General features: G+C 46.2%; 1 protein-coding gene across 1 annotated transcript in view; it reads left to right on the top strand.

Moving 5' to 3' along the window:
• LCP1 (lymphocyte cytosolic protein 1) overlaps positions 1–21313 on the top strand; it is a 94592-nt gene that overhangs the window by 58153 nt on the left and 15126 nt on the right. The window contains exons 11-13 of the mRNA XM_077483240.1: positions 3869–3947; positions 10824–10938; positions 20647–20780. Of these exons, the coding sequence (XP_077339366.1) occupies positions 3869–3947; positions 10824–10938; positions 20647–20780 (328 nt within the window). The remainder of the gene's footprint in view (positions 1–3868; positions 3948–10823; positions 10939–20646; positions 20781–21313) is intronic.

The raw sequence follows: 21313 nt of genomic DNA, 5'->3' as shown, positions 1-21313 counted from the left end.
GACGTAGTACTTGTTCCCAGGGAACTGCCAGTGATCTCCAGTGTAGGGCTATGGCCCAGTGGACCACACTGAAGAGTGTGTGGGCAAGTTTTTGGGCTCAGGTGGGTGCCTCAGGGAGGTCTACAAAAAGTAAGCCCATCTGAAATGTTAGATTGTAACATATTCCAGTGATCTGGGATACCTTGCCAGATACTTTCAGCCATAACAGTTGAAGAACATTGCAGCTCCAAAAAATATGAAGATGTGTACCTCTATCTGGGCAACCCCTGAAGCATTTCCTCAGGACCAAAGGACTACATTTATTTAGTCTGGAGGGGGTATAATACCATCTTGTGTGAAGTTTCTTTCTGGAGATGGGTGGCATAGAAGTGCCTAATCTGCAGATATTTGTAGAATTCCATCCTTGGAAGATCATGCCTCTCCTGTAGGAAGGTAAATGAGCTAAAGGGGGGTTCTTGTGTTAGGGCTTCAAGGGAAGTCAAGGCCTTCTGTGTCCATTGGGAGAATCGGTGGCTGTTTTGAAAGCAGCTGGGAAACTGGGGTCTCCCAGGAATGAAACCAAGCTAGGACATTGAGGGACTTAGACATATGTAGTTTTATACAGTGACCACAATTGTATTGCTTGTCCTACCACCCCATTGAATGGTGTGAGGTCTTTAGGCCTGACTTTTTCCAATCAGAGGAGGCTCGGGAGGTAATAAGGACCCATGAGGCTCGTTCAAACTGTATACAAGGGAAATCCATTGTGGGGGAGTGCCATTGAACCATCTGTATCAGCCTAGCCAAGGCATAATACAGCCATAAATGCAGTAGCCTCATACCTCCTTTGCTCAATTTTTCTATTCAACCTGGATTTTTTAAATAGCCATACAAAGTCATTTATCTCTTTCTCTCTTGGGATATTAATTGGAAGTGCATCACATTTGGATAGGTTAACCCCCAAACCCAATATGTCTTGAAAAATGTTTAAAATGGGGATCAAATTTGGTAAAGAGACCACCGGGTCAAATAGAAAGAGGAGTACGTCGTCTGCGTACATACTTAGCTTAAATTCTGGTTCCCCCTCTCGTAAGCCTTTAATATTTATAATTGTACAAATTGATCTAGCCAGCAGGTCAATCGCCAAAGCGAAAAGCAGGGGGGAAAGGGGACATCCCTGCCTGGTCCCCCGGCCCAGCGTGAAGTACTCTGAGTTGCAGCCCAGAAGCTTAATGCGTGTACGAGGATGGTGGCATAAAGCTGTGCACAAACTCCCTCTGAAACCCAAATCTAGACAAGGCAGATTCCATATGAGGCCATGTAACACTATCAAAGGCCTTATGTATGTCAAGGCTCAACATAAGTACTTTTTAGAGAACAAGCCAGCGTCTTGGATTATATTAGAGGCTAGTCGTATATTATCCGTAATTTGCCTATCAGAGATGAAACTTGTTCGATATGTAGAGATCAATGCAGGGATTATGGTTGACAGCCTATCTGCCAGAAGGTGGCCAAAAAGCTTCAGGACGTTGTTTATGACCGAAATAGGCCTTTATTTGGTTTGGGTATCAGAGACATGTTGGCCAGGAACATGTCTTCTGGGAAGGTATGGCCTTTTAAGACGTGGTTGAAGAGTTTTACTAAATGTGGAACCAACTGACCTGAACATTTTTTGTAGTAAGTAGCTGAGAATCCGTCAGGACCTGGGGCGTTAGAAGGCTTTAGGGATTTAATGATTGTCAGGATCTCCTCTGTGTTACAAGGGACATTCAGGTTGTTACATTGTTTTGTTGTTAGAGAGGGTCAGACCATCTAACCGTGAGTTGACCAAGAGACCACGCGGGGAGGATGGGGAAGCCAGGAGGTCTTGGTAAAATGTAGAAAAAAATCTGGAGTACCTCAGTGGGACGTGTGACCATATCTCCTTTGTCATTTTTGAGTTTATATGAGTGTGGGGGTTGAATGGTGGAGTTCAATTTTCTAGCAAAAATAGCTGAAGCTGAGTTGCTGTGTAGTAAAAATTTGGCCTTCAACCATCTCAAAGTCTTCTCCGTTTGCTCAGAGAGAATCGTATCTAGCTCAATTCTCTTGGTGTTGATCAATCTTAGGCCGCGTACACACGGGCAGACTGTATGGCCTACTTAGTCCGTCGAAACACATTTCAGCGGACAGTCCGCTCGTGTGTGGGCTTCAGCGGACTTTTTCAGCGTGCAGTCTGGCGTACTAAGTATTTTGGATTTTTCTAAATTCTGTCCGTCATACTTTGGTTTCAGCGGACAATCCGCTCGTGAGTAAGCTAGTTCGACGGACTAAGAATGGCGCATGCTCAGAAAGGATTTACACGGCGGAAAGGTGCATTGCTGTGTATTGGACTTCCTATTTCTAGTCCCGTCGTACATGCTGTACACGTCATCGCGCAAGCTTTCGACGGACTGTTTGTGCATCCGTTTGTGGTCAAGTCCGTTCATTCGAAAGTATGACGAACTGTCCGTCGGATTGTATGACGGACTAAGTAGGCCATACAGTCCGCCCGTGTGTACGTGGCCTTAGAGTATCAGGTGAATGTGACTGACTGTTTACATGGTATAGCTTAGTCAGTTCTTCAGAGAGTCTAGTAATGTCTGTTAGTTTATTTTTTTTCCTAGTCGCTGCTAGGTTTATAAGAGATCCCTGGATGACTGTCTTATGGACAGCCCACAACACAGTAGGGGGAGTGTCTTGGATGTTATTCAAATGAAAGTATTCGTCTAGGTGTTCCGCGACCTTAGAGACCAGATCTGGGTCTGCAAGGAGGGAATCATTCAAGCGCCAGACGACATTACTAGGTGAGATACTGGTGTGTGTGATATTTAACTGAACTATGTGATGATCCGACCATGGACACAGATGAATGTGTGCTGCAGCTGAGTTGGCTAGTATGACTGGAGTACTAAATATATAGTCCAGCCTAGAGTAGCTGTCATGGGAGTGTGAGTAAAAAGTGTCGTCGTGGAAGCCCACATTATGGGCTCTCCAGGAGTCAATAAGTTGGTGAGTACTGAGCAAACGGGTGAGGGTTTTTGGGAAAGCGTTAGCATTACTCACAACTCGGCTTCTGTCCAGCTTCGAATGGACCACCATGTTGAAAGTTCCCTTCGATCACTAAATGAGGTGAAAAAAGGAGGCAAAGAAAGAGGCTTGTGAGACATTCGGCGTATAAACATTTGCGATAGTAATTGCTTTACCATTGATAGAGCCCTGAATTATCAGGAACCTACTATTTTTTTATAAAAATGGCTACCCCTTTGACCTAGACTCAAATGTGGTGAAGAAGTGCTGTCTATAATGGCGATCAAAGAAGCTAGGGTGGTTAGATATGGAAAAATGTGTCTCCTGGATGAGGAAAATGTCTGCCCCCAGGCGTTTATAAGATCTAAAGGCCTTCCTCCTTTCTTGTGGGGAGTTAAATCCCTCCACATTATGCAATATTATCCTGATCCCCATGAGAACAACTTAGGGAGTTAAGGTTTGAAGTGATATTTCCAGACTGCTAATTTGAAGGAATAGAAACATACTGACAATGTCATCTTATGGTTCCTTCTGCCCGCTCCTCTTGTCAACACATTCCCTGTCTGCACATGTAGATACAACATAGCCGACATCAATACAAATGCAGCTACATGTGTTATCTGCAATTTAAAATACATGCAATCACATGTAATGAAAATAATATTTAATGAATACATAACTGCTTTTTTTTGTGTTTTTATATCTGCTATAATGTCTGATTTTACACAGAATAAGCTTTTACCACATAGCTATGATAATATATTATAATTTTCTGATGACAAAATAGAATTATTATCATTTTAGAAGCTTATGCTCAACTTCTATTTATTTTATTGTCAAGGTGAGACAAGAGAAGAAAGAACATTCAGGAACTGGATGAATTCACTTGGTGTAAACCCCCGTGTAAACCATCTGTACAGGTAACAGAAACGATAACATTGAAATGCCTTTTACCTTTTTAGACAAAAAAGACATCAGCTTGTTATAAATAATTGTATCAGTTCGTTAAAAGAAACCTGTGCCAAAAAATATATAAAAAACAAAAATTGCAGCGCTAAAAAAATCTGTGAGAGTAAACTCACTGAAAACAGTGAGCTACAACAATAGTAGTGAAACTAAAAAAATATGAATAAAAAGCAAATGAATATCAAATCCAAAATGCATAACATTAAATTATAAAAAATAATCTGTGCAGTTCATAGAAAATAGCAGAGAATGGGAAAATGCTATGCACATAAAAAAATCCTCATGAGAGGTCAGGACTCTACAACATCAATGAATGAGTCCTTCATGAAAACCCATCCAATTCTTATACGTGGGACTTCAAATATATGCGGTAGTATGCAAATGTGATACTTGACGTCCAAATTCCACCAATAGTACACTTCTAAGAAGATAGAAGATGCACTTATCATAGAACAATAATGGGTACCCTTACTCTAAGGTGTGGACCCACACACCGTAACGGTGGGTCAATCGTGCATCAAAGTGAATCCACCACAAATGGTCCTCCAAAAGGAACACTCGAACTCCCGGCTCTCGATCGAGATATCCGATGCAGGTTGTCTGTGTCTCGAACTCCCCGAAAGTGCAATCATGAAGGTAGGTATAATGAGAAAAAATAGAAAAAAATGCCCCCACATAGCGTGGATCACTCCAGTACAAAAATTTTATTTAAAAATGTTAAATTATAAAAAACATAATTCATGAAGGTACAAGTCATCAAGAGAAATTATGCATAGGCAGAATAATCAATAAAAAGCATGGTATATCTGGCCGACAGGCTATGTCAGCCGTAAGACTCACTGCTGCTCTGATTCCGCACAATGCCATGCTGCCTGCATGTTTGGGACCCTGCGGGGTAGGAGCTGCTGGGAGCAGTAGAAGGCTGTTTTTACAGTCTGCGGATGGTGAGTGGAACTCAGCTGGCCAGCAGGACCAGGTATGTGCTGCCTACTCCCCATAGACTGTTCCTAAACCTTGACCTGGCTCTGGTGTTGCTCTATAAATAGAGAGCAAGGGTAATAATTGGACTGGCACACATGTTAACACTGCTGATGTACACTGCCCTGCAACCTGCTGACCTACGTACACTGCATAGTTGCCAACCGTCGCGATTTGGCCTTCCTCCCGTTCTTTCTGTCTTTTTTCTTTCTTTCCTTCTTTCTTTCACTTCTCTCCTTCCTCCTCTCTCTCCTTCCCTCCCTATCCCTCTCTTTCTCCCTCCCAACCCTCTAACCCCTTTAAGCCATGCCCTTTTCTTTATCGTACATCACGGGACACAGAGCCATAGTAGTTACTATGTGGGTTATGTAGGCCACCTTTAGGTGATGGACACTGGCATACCCTAAGACAGGAAGTTCACTCCCTATATAACCCCTCCCATTACTGGGAGTAACTCCGTTTTTTTGCCAGTGTCTTAGGTGTTGGTCACGAGTAAGGATTTGCTATGCTGAGCTCTACTGGAGTAATCCTTTGCTGGGGCAAGCTATGCAGCCGGATCCATTCAAAGGGTCTTTTCAGGCCGAATTGAATGGTACCCGGGCCTCATAGCGGAAGAAACAAGGTTTAGCCCCTAACGCTTCTCTTGTTTGAGAGTTGGCCCCCTGGGATCCAGTCCTTAGTTTTTTTTTAGCCATAAAGCTTTCTGGCGGGGTGCTATACAGGTCCAAGGGTGTGGATCCCTCGATAAAAAGGGGCCCGGTCCTTGAAGGTTTTTTTACGGAGCCCGCCGTGAGGGGTGAAGTTTGGGTCTGTTGGTTTTACCACAGAATCCCTGCAGCGGGATAAGGTGAGTGGAGATTCCTAAGGAATTTTACATTTTTTGTATGGATTGTCTCCTTTAAAAGTAAAATGATGTCATGCCTAAAGTCACCACTGGGGGATGTATAGAGCATGTACCTTGTGCTTGCTTCCATACCTCGCTCCACAGAAGCTGCAGGCTTCATCCGGCCAAGCAGTCCCAAGCCTCGGAAAGATGTTGGAGGGGGGGATTTTTTTCTAAAAATACCCCTCACCTGGGCAGAAGCTCTTCCCCTCTCCCAGAATAGGCAGAGGGAACTCAGATGGCGGATGTCGCTCCACTCTTTCACCGCCTCAGCACGGTGCTTTCCCATCTCCTCACCTCCCCTGCATCACCCCCCCCCCCCCCACACCCCGATCCTGTCGGATTAGAGGCCCGCTCACACGTGGGAAAGCGCTCTTTTTTTAAAAGAGGTGGGCGTGGTAGGAAGGTGGAGGGGGCTTGGCTCAGCGTGGCATTGGCGTGCAGCAACGTCCAGCTTGGGAATGTATGATAAAAGCTCCATTTTGCAGACTGCAGCTGACAGAGAGACATAAGAGCAGAGGGAGGCATGTAAGTGGTGACACAAGCATTCCTTAGGCACATTCAGGCTGAACATTAATAGCAGCAGCAGTTGCTGGACTATTTGCTCAAGCAGTGGGTGTATTTTCTTCTGGCAGTACCTCTGCATTTGTGCATCGGGCTATGGTCAGCAGGGGAGGTAGAAACACCCCAAAAAAGGGCCCAAAAGCTTCCTCAGTCTCTGAGTACCTTAGTCTCACCTCTACAATGTCATCCTCCCCTGAGAGAACTGGGGTGGCTGGTCAGGGTGAGCCATTGGGGCCGTCAAATGTTGCAACTGTTTTCAACACTGCAGCCCTTGTCTATATTGCTGGGGAGTTTTTTTTTTCCTCAGCTTTGGTGGGATTGGAAGAAATGTTAGTGGCTTTAATCACATCTTCCCAGAGTGGGAGAAGACACAACAGGTCCCCTTCTACTACCCAGGACCCTCAAACAGAGGGACTGGGGGTGGGAGAAGATGAATTCACCTCAGATGACCCCTCTTCTGAAGGGTCAATTGCAGAAGGACCTCCTCCAGCTTCACAATCTGATAGATTGATGGTGCAATCTCTCACTGAAATGGTCCGCTCGACATTTATGCCACCCTTAACTGAGTTGGTTAGTAAGTCCACTTCTTGTTTAGGTTTGTTAACGCCTCCTCAAGCTGTGCATGCCTTTCTTGTCCATTCATTGCTGGAACAGCTTATGTATTCTGAGTGGGATCACCCAGATAAACATTTTTTTCCTCCTAAAGAATTCTCAATATTTTATCTCATGGAGGAAAAATTCACAAAAAAGTGGGGGATACCTGCAATTGACGCTGCTGTATCCCCTGTGAATAAAAGTTTAACTTGTCCGGAGGACACGGCTCAAATGCTTAGGGATCCAACTGATAAGAAATTGGCATTCCAGTTAAAAAATGCATTTTCTTTGGCAGGTTCAGTGACTCAACCTGCGGTGGCAGCAGTCTGTGTATGTCAATCCTTGAAAGACCAGTTTAAACAGGTGCTCAAGGTTATCCCTGATCAACAGGCCCAGGATTTAGCCGAGCTACCAGAGGCTTTATGTTTTGCAATAGATGCTATGAGAGATTCTATTCTTCAGGCCTCGCGCCTTACGCTTGGGCTGGTGCATATGTGTAGAATGGTTGAAAAATTGGTCAGTTGAAGCGCCATGCAAAAAACTCCTGGCTAGTTTTCCTTTCCTCTGTGAACGGCTGTTTGGGGATGATTTGAATAAATACATTCAAAAAATTTCTATTGGAAAAAGTACCCTTTTGCCAGTTAAGAAAGGGAGTAAATGTATTTGATTCAAACAAGCTACTTCTCCAGTGACGGGGTATCAGCCTCCAGGCAGTTATGACGGCCTCTGCCGTCAGGTTCAAGAGGCAAATCTCAGGGTCAAAAGAAGTCCTGGGGGAGATAACCTACAAAACAAAATACTAAAGCCTCCTTGTTATGCCTCCCCCTGCAGTTCTCAAGGGTCTGGCAGGAAGAGTGTCGAGACAAGTGGGTGATTTCCTCAATAGCTCTAGGGTACAAACTAGAGTTTTGTGAGTTCCCGTCTCCTCGTTTTCTCCAATCAAATGTTCCCAAGGAAAAAGAAGTCTCTCTTTCAAGCATTGGGTCGTCTTTTGACTCAAAAAGTGATCATGCTGGTCCCCAAGGAAGAGCAGGGGTTGGGGTTTTATTCAAACCTTTTCACGGTGCTAAAAACAAATGGAGATGTCAGACCTATTCTAGATCTCAAGGATCTAAACCAGTTCCTGAATATCTGCTCTTTTCGCATTGGAGTCAATCCGATCAGCTGTCTCCATTCTACAAGGAGGAGAACTGCTGGCGTCGATCAACATCAAGGATGACTACCTCCATGTGCCTATTTTCCTCGCTCACCAGGAATATCTATGTTTTAAGGTAGAAAATCTTCATTTTCAGTTTGTAGCTCTACCTTTCGGTCTAGCTACTTCACCTCAGGTGTTTACAAAGGTCCTGGCCCCTCCTCTGGTCAGTTTAAGGGCTCAAGGTATAACGACTATAGCTTACCTAGACGATCTGCTCTTTTTAGATGATAGCCCACTTAGACCAAAGTATGTCAACTACCTGGAATACCTAGGTTGGATTCTCAACCTAGAGAAATCTTCCTTAAAACCATCAAGGATATTAGAATTGTCCTGTCAGGATCCAATCCGACAATGCCACAGCAGTGACCTATATTGATCACCAAGGCGGCACAAGAAGTCATGCAGCCCAGAGAGAGGTGAATCATATCCTAACTTGGGCAGAAAACAACGTACCTTGCCTATTGGCAGTTTTCATTCCAGGAATAGAAAATTGACAGGTGGACTACTTGAGTAGCTAGTTCCCGGGAGAATGGGCCCTTCATCTCAATATCTTCCTGGCAATATGCCAGAGATGGGAGATCCCGGATGTAGACCTGTTTGTGTCCAGGTTCAACAAGAAAATCTACAACTTTGTGTCAAGAGCAAAGGATCCACTAGCATATGGAACGGATGTCTTGGTGGTCCAGTGGAATCCGTTTTTCCGTTTTGGAATCTGATTTATGCATTCCCCCCTATTCTGCTGCTGCCATGACTTGTTCGCAGGATCAAGCAGGAAGGGAAGTTGGTGATTCTTGTGAAATCAGCGTGGCCCAGAAGATCTTGGTATGCAGAGATCATAAAGATGGCGGTAGGGGACCCATGGACCCTACCACCATGTCTGTACCTACTCTCGCAAGGTGTGATATTCCAACCTACCTTATAAAAGCTAAATTTAACAGTTTGGCTACTGAGACCCACATTCTCAAGAAGAATGCAAGGAGGCCGGCCTCTAGAATCATATATTATAGAGTCTGGAAGGCATGTTTCCTGGTGTGAATCCAGGGGTTGGCATCCCAGAAAGTATGTCATAGGTAGAATCCTTGACTTTCTGCAAATGGGGTTAGAGATGAAGCTGGCCTTGAGTAATATCAAAGGCCAGGCCTCGGCCTTATCGGTATTATTTCAACGTATGCTTGCTTCACATTCTTTGGTCCTTAGCTTTATACAGGGGGTAACACGGCTTAATCCATCGATTAGGTCACCCCTGGGACTTGAATTTAGTTCTGTCGGCATTACAGAAACATCCTTTTGAGCCAATACGACATATTCCCTGGGTCCTTTTGACAAGGAAACTAGTTTTTCTGGTAGCCATATCTTCTGCAAGAAGGGTATTAGAGTTGGCTGCTCTTTCTTGTAAAGAGCCATATTTAATTATTCACAAGGATAGAGAAGTATTGCATCCTCATCCTATGTTTCTACCAAAGGTAGTGTCAGGTTTTCTTCTAAACCAGGATATCGTTCTACCTTCATTTTTTCCAGAACCCTGTTCTACAGAAGAAAAGTTTCTATATTTTCTTTATGTAGTGAGAGCAGTCAAAGTCTAATTGAAGGTGACTGCTCAGATTCGAAAATTGGATGTTTTGTTTGTGTTACCTGAAGGTCCTAAAAGAGGACAGGCAGCATCGAAATTCACTATTTCTAAGCGGATTTGGCAAGTAATTGTTCAAGCTTATGGTTTGAAGAGGAAGATTCCACCTTTTCAAATCAAAGCACACTCCACCAGGGCTGTTAGCGCTTCTTGGGCAGTGCATCACCAAGCCTCCATGGCTCAAGTCTGCAAAGCCGCAACTTGGTCTTCAGTCCATACATTTACCAGAATCTATCAGCTGGATGTAAAAAGGCATGAGGATATCGCCTTTGGGTGCAGTGTGCTGCAGGCAGCTGTATAGGTCCTCTGGTCTCATGGTGCCCTACTTTTGTTGTGTCTCCCTCCCCTCAGTTAGTATTGCTCTGAGACATCCCACATAGTAACTACTATGGCTCTGTGTCCTGTGATGTATGGTAAAGAAGCTTACCTGTAAAATTATTTTCTTGGAGTACATCACGGGACACAGAGGTCCCTCCCCTCTTTTGATACACGTATATTTCTTTGCTACAAAAACTGAGGTACTCCCAGTAATGGTAGGGGTTATATAGGGAGTAAACTTCCTATCTTAGGATGTGCCAGTGTCCATCACCTAAAGGTGGCCTATATAACCCAGAGAGTAACTACTATGGCTCTGTGTCCCGTGATGTACTCCAGAACAAAAAAATGGATTTTTATAACAACTTACCTATAAAAATAGGTTAAAAAATAGGTATAGGTAAGCTGTTATAAAAATCCTATTTTTTCTTCCCACCTATGCCACGCCTACAAATGCATGTCCCACCCCTAATTAAAATGAGACCCCCGTCTACAAACAAAAAAGTATCCCTATAATTTTTTTTACAATGTTGCCAACTATGATACTGCAGAATGAGCTGGCAGATGCATGAGCTTGAGTGCAGATCTCACTTCTTTCTGTATATGCAGTCTCTCCTTCTGCATTTCACATATTGTGTGTAAGTACTCATCCAAAAATGTTTTCTTTGCAGTGATCTTGATGATGGATTGATTATATTTCAACTTTATGAGAAAATCAAAGTTCCTGTGGATTGGTCCAGGGTAAACAAGCCCCCATACCCTAAACTAGGAGAAAAAATGAAGAAGGTAATTTTCATATCATAGGCAATTTATGATATATGATAAAACCTATAGAGAAGACTATAGAGAAAATACTATAATGTGCCCAATAACAACTTAAAGTGCATAAACCATAATCAGGAGTAGGGATGAGCCGAACACCCCCCGGTTCGGTTCGCACCAGAACTTTCGAACGGACCCCAAATTCGTACGAACGTTAGAACCCCATTGAAGTCTATGGGACTCGAACGTTCGAAATGAACCATCTCCTGCCCGCCCTATAGCCGAATGACGGCCTTAGAGCAGGCGGGTTCCTTCACCTGGCCGTCCCTGGACGGCCTTCTGTTTACTTCCGCAATGCGCGCCGCCGGGGGCGTGCATCGCGGAAGTTTTGTATTCGCCGTGTCTCCCGGAGACAGGCAAATACAGATCGCCGTGAACGGCCAATCAAAGCGGCCGTTCACAGCGCGATCGCAGCTGCCAATGGGAGATGATCTCATATGTAAACATATGAGATCATCTCCCATTGCCGTGTCTCTCCCTCCTCACACAGAGACAGCGTGTGAGGAGGGAGAGCGATCTGTAAGTCAGCCCCAGTGCCATCTGTCAGCCCCAGTGCCAGTGCCATCTGTCAGCCCCAGTGCCAGTGCCATCTGTCAGCCCCAGTGCCAGTGCCATCTGTCAGCCCCAGTGCCATCTGTCAGCCCAGTGCCATCTGCCAGTAGTGCCAGTGCCGCCAGTGCCACCTGCCAGCGCCAGTGCCAGCGCCAGTGCCACCTGCCAGCGCCAGTGCCTGCCGTCAGCCCCAGTGCCGTCAGCCCCAGTGCCGCCAGCGCCAGTGCCGCCAGCGCCAGTGCCACCTGCCAGCACCAGTGCCACCTGCCAGCGCCAGTGCCACCTGCCAGCCCCAGTGCCATCCGTCAGCCCCAGTGCCGCCAGTGCCGTCAGCCCCAGTGCCGCCAGTGCCAGTGCCGCCAGTGCCGCCAATGCCAGTGCCACCTGCCAGCACCAGTGCCACCTGCCAGCGCCAGTGCCACCTGCCAGCGCCAGTGCCATCCGTCAGCCCCAGTGCCGTCAGCCCCAGTGCCGTCAGTGCCACCAGTGCAAGTGCCACCTGCCAGCGCCAGTGCCATCCGTCAGCCCCAGTGCCGTCAGCCCCAGTGCCGCCAGTGCCACCAGGGCCAGTGCCGCCAGTGCCACCTGCCAGTGCCACCTGCCAGCACCAGTGCCACCAGTGCCGCCAGTGCCACCTGCCAGTGCCACCTGCCACCTGCCAGTGCCACCTGCCAGCACCAGTGCCACCTGCCAGCGCCAGTGCCATCCGTCAGCCCCAGTGCCATCAGCCCCAGTGCCATCAGCCCCAGTGCCGCCAGCCCCAGTGCCGCCAGTGCCACGTGCCAGTGCCACCTGCCAGTGCCAGTGCCACCTGCCAGTGCCACCTGCCAGCGCCAGTGCCACCTGCCAGCCCCAGTGCCCTCAGCCCCAGTGCCGCCAGTGCCGCCAGTGCCAGTGCCACCTGCCAGTGCCACCTGCCAGCGCCACCTGCCAGCGCCAGTGCCACCTGCCAGCGCCAGTGCCATCTGCCAGCCACAGTGCCATCTGCCAGCCCCATTTGCCAGAGCAATTAGCCAGAGCAAATAGCCAGCACCATCTGCCAGTGCCATCTGCCAGTGCCAGCCCCAGTGCCATCTGTCAGCGACATCTGCCAGCGACATCTGCCAGCGACATCTGCCAGCCCCATCTGTCAGCCCCATCTACCTCCAGTGCCATCTGCCTCCAGTGCCATCTGCCTCCAGTGCCATCTGTCAGTGCCACGTGTTGTCAGTGCCACGTGTTGTCAGTGCCACGTGGGGTCACTTTGTGGGCATTTCCATTGTCCTGGTGCTCCAGGGCCTTCAAAACTGTAATAGGTGGTTGAGAAATAAGATGTGTAATTTATGCTCCTAGAACGCCTGATGGTGCTATTTCAATATTGGGCCTCTGTATGTGGTCAGGCTGTGTAAAAGTCTCACACATTTGGTATCGTTATACTCAGGAGGAGTAGTAGAACGTATTTTGGGGTGTAATTTTTGCTATGTACATGCTATGTGTTGGAAATATCTTATAAATGGACAACTTTGCGTAAAAAAAATGCGTTTTCATTTTTTTTTCACATTTTCCCAAAACTTCTGGAAAAAAAATGAACCATTCAAACGACTCATTATGCCTCATAGATTATACGTCGGGGTGTTAGCTTTCCAAAATGGGGTCACTTTGTGGGCATTTCCATTGTTCTGGTGCTCCAGGGCCTTCAAAAATGTAATAGGTGGTTGAGAAATGAAATGTGTAATTTATGCTCCTAGAACGCCTGATGGTGCTATTTCAATATTGGGCCTCTGTATGTGGCCAGGCTGTGTAAAAGTCTCACACATTTGGTATCGTAATACTCAGAAGGAGTAGCAGAACGTATTTTGGGGTGTCATTTGTGGTATACACATGCCATGTGAGAGAAATAACCTATTACATTGAAAATTTTGTGAGAAAAAAAAAATCTTCATTTTGCAAAGAATTGTGGGAAAAAGATGACAACATCAAAAACCTCACCATGCATCTTAGTAAATACCTTGGAATGTCTACTTTCAAAAAAGGGGTCATTTGGGGGGTATTTGTACTTTCCTGACTTGTTCGGGTCGCAAGAAATGAGATAGGCCACCAGTACATCAGGTGTGATCAGTTTTGTGCGATTCGCACCACAGCTTGTAGACTCTCTAACTTTCACAAAGACCAAATAATATCCACAAATTTGGGTTATTTTTACCAAAGATATGTAGCAGTATAAATTGTGGCCAAAATTTATGAAAAAAAATTATAATTTGCAAAATTTTATCACAGAAACAAAGAAATATGCGTTTTTTTTTCAAAATTTTCTGTCTTTTTTCATTTATAGCGTAAAAAATAAAAACCCCAGAGGTGATCAAATACCACCAAAAGAAAGCTCTATTTGTGGGAAAAAAAGGACACAAAATTCATTTGGGTACAGTGTTGCATGACTGAGTAATTGTCATTCAAAGTGTGAGAGCACCAAAAGCTGAAAATTGGTCTGGTCAGGAAGGGTGTTTAAGTGCCCAGTAAGCAAGTGTTTAAAAGTGCTAATTTTAACAGCTAATATGCAAGATACTGTCCTTAAAAAGGGTTTGGGGACCTGGCTCCTGCCCCAGGGGACATGGGTCAATGCAAAAAAAAAGTTTTAAAAACGGCCGTTTTGGCGGGAGCACTGATTTTAATGACAATTAAAGTGAAAAAAAAAGTGAAATATTCCTTTAAATATCGTGCCTGGGGGGTGTCTGTAGTATGCCTGTGAAGTGCCACGGGTTTCCCGTGTTTAGAACAGTCCCTGCACAAAATGACATTTAACAGAAATAACGTCATTTAAAACTGCTTGCGGTTTTAATGTTATATCTGGTTTCTGCAACATGGTTGAAAATCATTGAGAAAAATGCCATGGGTAGCCCTCCCTGCCCATTACCAGCCCCTTTGGGTCTTGTACGCATATTAAGGGGAACCCCGTACCCATATTAAAAAAAGCAAATACGTGTGGCCCCCAGGCCCTATATACTCAGAACAGCAGTATACAGGCGGTGCAAACAAGACAGGGACTGTGTAGGTTTGTTGTGTTAAGTTGAATCTGTTTGTAATTTTCAACTGGTACATTTTTAAAGTGTAGCTCCAGTCAAAAAAACTATTTTTAAGCTTTTTGGAAAACATAGGGAAGGGTTATCACCCCTGTATAATTTGTTTTGCCGTCCGTCTTTTTTCATCTCACTTGCTGTTGTCTCCTTCCGTTTGCAAGTAGGAGATGTTTGTAAGTTGGATGTTTGAAAGTAGGGGCCTGCCCTATATGCTCTGCAGAAATGGCGGAACATTGTAAGCCCTCAAAGTGACTCTTGGTGGGCTGGGAGCGCCCTGCTGTGAACGATTATATCAAGAATTATAATTTCATGCCATTGTTGAACAGTGGTAGAAAAATTGACCTTTGGTGGTTGTGGTGCTGGTGCCACAACACTATAAGTCCTCACAGTTACTCTGGGTGGGCACAGGAACTGGCCCTCCTGTGAAATATTATATCAAGAATTGTAATTACATGTCCTTGTTAAACAGGGGAAGAAAAATTGGGCCTTAGGCACTGGTGCTGGTGCCTCGACACTGCAACCTCTCCCATATACTCTAGTTTTAGTGCAGGAATTAGCCCTGCTGCAAAGCATTGCATCAAAAATTGTAATTAAATGCCCCTGTTAAACAAAGGGCAGAAAAATTGGGCCTTAGGCACTGGTGCTGGTGCCACGACACTGCAACCTCTCCCATATACTCTAGTTTTAGTGCAGGAATTAGCCCTGCTGCAAAGCATTGCATCAAAAATTGTAATTAAACGCCCCTGTTAAACAGGGGCAGAAAAATTGGGCTGATGGCATCACCCAGAACCAGAAATGTTCTTCCAACATATCAGCGGAGGAGGAAGAGGATAGACAATCAACATAACAGGACAGTCACTCAGCATCAGCATAGGCAGTCTTGAAGGGATGTGATATTTCAAAAAGAATTATTCGGTTACATCAGCTTCAGGTGCTTGGTAGCTGTGGGTGATCCAAGACTGATTCATCTTGATGAAGGTCAGTCGATCAACTGATTCGGTGGACAGGCGCACCCTGTGATTGGTAACAAAGCCACCAGCAGCACTGAAGGTGCGTTCCAAAAGAACGCTGGATGCAGGACAGGCCAGTAGCTCAATTGCATACTGTGCAAGCTCTGGCCAGTGATCCATCCTCAACACTCAGTAAGCCAGAGGATTTTCGGTGGGAAAGGTGTCCAAGTCTGACCTTGCCCCTAGGTATTCCTGCACCATGTAAATCAGACGCTGGCGATGGTTGCTGGAACCGATCATACCTTGGGGCTGCGGACTAAAAAATTGTCTGAAAGCATCGGTCAGATGCCACCTTCTCCACCGCTCCTTCTGACCGATGCCTCAGCAACACGTTGTCCAGGACCAGGAGTTTGTAACCTCCCAGTCTCTGGGAACGCGTTGCACAGACCTTTCTGCAAGGCCTCCCGGAGATATCTCATCCTCTGCTCCCTCTGTGATGGCAAGATAAGGTCGGCAACCTTACCCTTGTACCGTGGATCAAGGAGAGTGGCCAGCCAGTAATGGTCCCTCTCCTTGATCCGAAGAATATGAGGATCCTTCCGCAGGCTTTGCAGGATCAGGGAGGCCATGCAGCGTAGGTTAGTTGAGGCCTTCAGTCCGGAGTCCTCTGGGTCACTAAGGACAACATGATCCGCAGCTACCTCCTCCCAGCCACGTACAAGTCCACGGGTTTCTTGGGACTGTAAATCATCCCTACAAAACTGCTGCTGCTGCCAGCCTCCACCTCCATGCTGACACAATCATCCTCCTCCTCCTCTTCCTCCTCCTCATCCTCTTCCTGTGTGATGGGTGGCACAGCAGAAACACTGTCTGGATAAAGGGGGCCTTGAGAGGCAAGGAAGTCCTCCTCTTCCTGCCTCTGTTCTGCCTCAAGTGCCCTGTCCATTATTCCAACCAGCGTATGCTCCAACAGGTGGACAAGAGGTACAGTATCACCGATGCATGCACTGTCACTGCTCACCATCCTTGTGGCCTCCTCAAACGGTGACAGGACAGTGCATGCATCCCTGATCATGCCCCACTGGCGTGGTGAGAAAAAAACAAGCTCCCCTGACCCTGTCCTGGTGCCGTAGTCGCACAGGTACTCATTGATGGCCCTCTGCTGCGTGTGCAGCCACTGCAACATGGCCAATGTTGAGTTCCACCTGGTGGGCATGTCACATATAAGGCGGTTCTTGGGCAGGTTCAACTCCTTTTGGAGCTCCGCCAGCCGAGCACAGGCATTAAATAATCCACGGAAATGCACACAGACTTTCCTGGCCTGCTTCAGGACATCCTGTAAGCCCGGGTACCTGCTCAAGAACCGCTGCACCACCAGGTTAAGGACGTGAGCCACACAGGGCACATGGGTCAGTTGTCCGTGTCGGAGGGCGGAGAGGAGGTTGGTGCCATTGTCGCAAACCACCATTCCTGGCTTAAGCTGACGTGGCGTCAACCACCTCTCGGCCTGCCCCTGCAGAGCTGACAAAACATCCGCCCCAGTGTGGCTCCTGTCTCCCAAACAAACCAGCGCAAGCACGGCATGGCATCGTTTTGCCTTCGTACTTGCATAGCCCCTGGAATGCCTACAGAGCACCGCTGGTTCTGAGGACAGAGCACTGGAAGTGGCCATGGAGGAAGAAGAAGAGGGGGGGTGGAGGAGAGAGGTGTGTCACAACCAATAGTAGCATTTTGGAGGCGTGGTGGTGGAACAACCTCCAACACTACTGCACCTTGTCCTGCATCCTTCCCAGCTGCCAGAAGAGTGACCCAATGGGCCGTTAAAGACAGGTAACGTCCCTGTCCATGCCTGCTGGACCATGAGTCAGCAGTAATATGCACCTTACCGCTGACCGCCCTGTCCAGCGAGGCAAGGACATTGCCTTCCACATGCCGGTAGAGAGCCGGAATTGCCTTCCGTGAGAAAAATTGGCGTTTGAGGACCTGCCACTGAGGGACCGCACATTGTACAAACTCACGGAAGGGGGCCGAGTCTACCAACTGAAAAGGCAGCATTTGAAGTGCTAGAAATTTAGCCAAGCTAGCATTCAACCGCTGGGCATGTGGATGGCTGGGAGTGAACTTCTTTCGCCAGTCCAGCAGCTGGGGCAGGGACATTTGCCTGCTACAATCGGACGTGGGTGTACTGCTAGCAGAGTGCCCGGAAGCACTTGGCTGTGACACACCTAATTCTACACCTTCATTCCTCTCAGAGCAGATTTCAGAGAGGACTGAAGGTCTAGTGGGGTTGGAGATCCCAGCTGATGAGGAGCAAGGAGAGGTCCGCTTTGTTCTTTGGTGTGGGTCTTTGAGGTACGCTTGCCAACGAGCTGCATGGCAGGTCAACATATGTCTGGTCAAGCATGTGGTGCCCAAGCAGCTGATGTTTTGGCCACGCGAGATATATGTTGCAAATAGCAGCGGTGCGATCTGATGCACTCGTCTCAAAAAAGGCCCACACCAAAGAACTTTTAGAATAACACGCAGAGGCAGAGCCCTGCACAGGCGGAGCTCTGTGGTGTGATTCAGTCAGTGTGCTGCCCCTAAGCTGGCCCCCGGAGGGCATCCTGCCTCGTTGGACATGTGCCTCCTCCTCTCTCATACCAGGCACCCACGTGGAGTCAGTGCCCTCATCATCCTCTCCCTCTTCATCGCTGGAGAAAACCTGGCAGTATGCTGCAGCTTGTGGAACATGACTGCCAGATTGCTGTCCTTCTTGAGCATCCCCTCTCTCTGCATTCATGCTACTGCCTTCCTCTAGCTGAGTATCATCATCAGAGCCTACAGATGGCAGATGGCTCAAATAGAGAAGAGCTATGTAGGTGGATATAGTGGTGTATACTGGGTTCAGAGCACGCAGACAGCACGCACAATCTCCTAAAGCTGACTGCAAGCTCTATTTAAAACGAGCAAGATAGTTAGCTATATAGGTGGATATAGCGGTGTATACTGGGTTCAGAGCACACAGACAGCACGCACAATCTCCTAACGCTGACTGCAAGCTCTATTTAAAATCAGCAAGATAGTTAGCTATATAGGTGGATATAGCGGTGTATACTGGGTTCAGAGCACGCAGACAGCACGCACAATCTCCTAACGCATCCTGCCTGTGGCGCTGTGATTGGCCAAGCATGCGGGGTCACAGTGCATGCTTGGCCAATCATGAGCAAGCAATGCACTGCGCCATCGCAGTGCATTGTGGGCCGTGAGCGCCACACGAATTTGGCGCAAACGGCCCATAACGTTCGGAATTCGCTGAACGGGCGAACAGCCGATGTTCGAGACGAACGTATGTTCGACTCGAACACGAAGCTCATCCCTAATCAGGAGGTTCACATTACAGTTTGTCTCTTAAAAGCTTCTCTTCTTTCAGCTGTCAGTTTTCTAAAACAATTTGGTACAACCTATATACGTGTGATGAACAGTAGTAATGGTCATCTCCATTTAGTAATCTATGTACACTCTACTTAGGCTTGCTTCACTGCCGTGACCTAAAAGTCACTCAACTTGCGGTGTGACTTTGCCAGGCAACTTCCTGTTGACTGGAGTATTACTTTGATAAAAGTATAGAATAGAAGAGAATAGAAGTGGGATAGAATTTGCTTTGAAGTAGTACAGGAACCCTTTCTGAAAGCGGAGCGACTAACATGGGATTTCACATGTCACGCAACTTGGGGTCTCACTTGGGATGACAGAGTGAACCGAGCCTTAGTTCAATGTTATCTCACTACAGCGTATGCACAAGAAACCTCCACAAACCTGAGGGGGGGGGGGGGGCAAGGTTTTGTCTGCCTAAGGGCCTCTACAGAGTTTAATCCAGCAGGCTTTTGTGGTTTATAAGTAGTGGCTACAGCACATTTAGAAAAGTTAGTGAAAAAGCATTGAGAAAAAATTTGTTGAATAAAGATCACATAACACGATCCACAGCAAAAGTGATATAGAACAAAATCCTGACATGTTTCACACTGAAATCAGTGCTTACTCATAGGCTATGAGTAAGCACTGATTTCAGTGTGAAACATGTCAGTATTTTGTTCTGTTTCACTTTTGCTGTGGATCGTGTTATGTGATCTTTATTTTACAATAAAAGGCACAAGAAAATAGATTATTTTCAGAGTGCGGCTGTCCAGAGTCCAGAGAGGTAGCAAGAGAAAATTAAAATGGAAGAAAAGCCTAACTATAACTATTCTTAAAAATGTTCCCTCACCCCTCATAACCATCCCGCCTTCCCTGTATAAAAAAAATCTGTGTACTTACCTCTTTTTTATTCAAACAGGTCCAATCATGTGATTCTGCAGCTCCAGCTTCCCTGTGTCAGTGAGTGGCTGCTGCAATGGTAAAGAGGTAGCAGCAAAAGCAGCTGGGCCATGGGAGTCTATGTGTGACAGTTGTTGTCAAGCTGGAACTGCAGGATCACGTGACTTGAGTGGAGTAAAATAGATGCCAGCACAGATCTTTTTTACACAGGGTAGACGAGAAAGGTAGGAGGAGGGGTGAGGGAACATATTTAAAGATAGTTATAGTAAGTAATACTGTAGCTGCTGACTTTTAATATAAGGACACTTACCTGTCCAGGGAGCCAACGATGCCTGCACCCCAAGCCAATCTGTCCATCGACTCTGGGTGAAGGCGCTGGCATGGCTTCACAGCCGGTTTCCTACTGTACATGCGCGAGTCGTGCGACACTTTCTGAATGGTCCCGTTGTCTTCTGGGACACACACAGGTCCCAGAAGGCAACGAGGGGAAGGAGGAGGGCATGATGTGATTGCGGAAATTATGTACCTCGCCGCAGCGACATAGGATGGAAGTCCAGAAGAAAAAGAGCAGAAAAGGTACCAAAGTCCCCCAAAAAATTATATATATCCAAAATTGACAAGGGTGGGGGAGTACTCTTTGTTTAATACAGTCTTTTTGCCTGGAACTCCGCTTTAAGCAATATAGTAGCTGCAGAATGAGAAAACAGTCTGCTACATTGTTATTGTTACTCTAAAGCCTTGCACTTTAATATATTTATATTTAATTAATTCATATATATATAGTTTGGTATAATGTTAATTTTTGTTTTAAAAAATTCCAGCTTGAAAATTGTAACTATGCTGTGGATCTGGGAAAGAACAAGGCAAAATTTTCTCTGGTTGGTATTGCTGGTCAGGACCTGCATGAAGGCAACAGGACACTCACACTTGCATTGATGTGGCAGTTGATGAGAAGGTATAATTGTTGATTTTATGATCTTAAGGGCAGGGTACTAATGGAAAAAACAATTCAAGAAACACTCATGCATAAAAATGACGATTAAGTAGAGATCAATATACATCAGTGTCCATTATTCAGATCATCCAATGGTTCCAAGAAGAGAATCCTCCTCTAGGTCATGCAGTAGCATTTAATAGCTCATAGTTTCAAAATTCCTTATTAACATCTCTTTACAACTGCTGCACATGCTATGAACATATCAGCTGCTTTCAGCTGCTATGTTCATAGCATGTGCAGCAGTTGTAAAGAGATGGAAGAGCCTGAAAGAGTGAATTATTATTGCTGAGCCCAATGTACAGTAAAGTAAAGTAATTCAGTCCCCTTTACATTGCTCTTCTTGGTATTCCACTTTATAAAGATAGAAAGATGGTAGGAAATCACTATAACTTAGCCCTTGTACACACGGTCGGACATTCCGACAACCAAATCTGTCGGATTTTGTCCGAAACTGGTGTTGCATACACACGGTTGGACAAAGTTGTGGGAAA

This window comes from Lithobates pipiens, unplaced genomic scaffold, assembly GCF_037356315.1.
Source record: "Lithobates pipiens isolate NorthernLeopardFrog02 unplaced genomic scaffold, aLitPip1_a1.2 Scaffold_16, whole genome shotgun sequence".
NCBI classification, from domain to species: domain Eukaryota; kingdom Metazoa; phylum Chordata; class Amphibia; order Anura; family Ranidae; genus Lithobates; species Lithobates pipiens.
The sequence above is the reverse complement of the archived record's forward strand: the minus strand, read 5'-3'. Positions and strand labels throughout refer to the sequence as shown.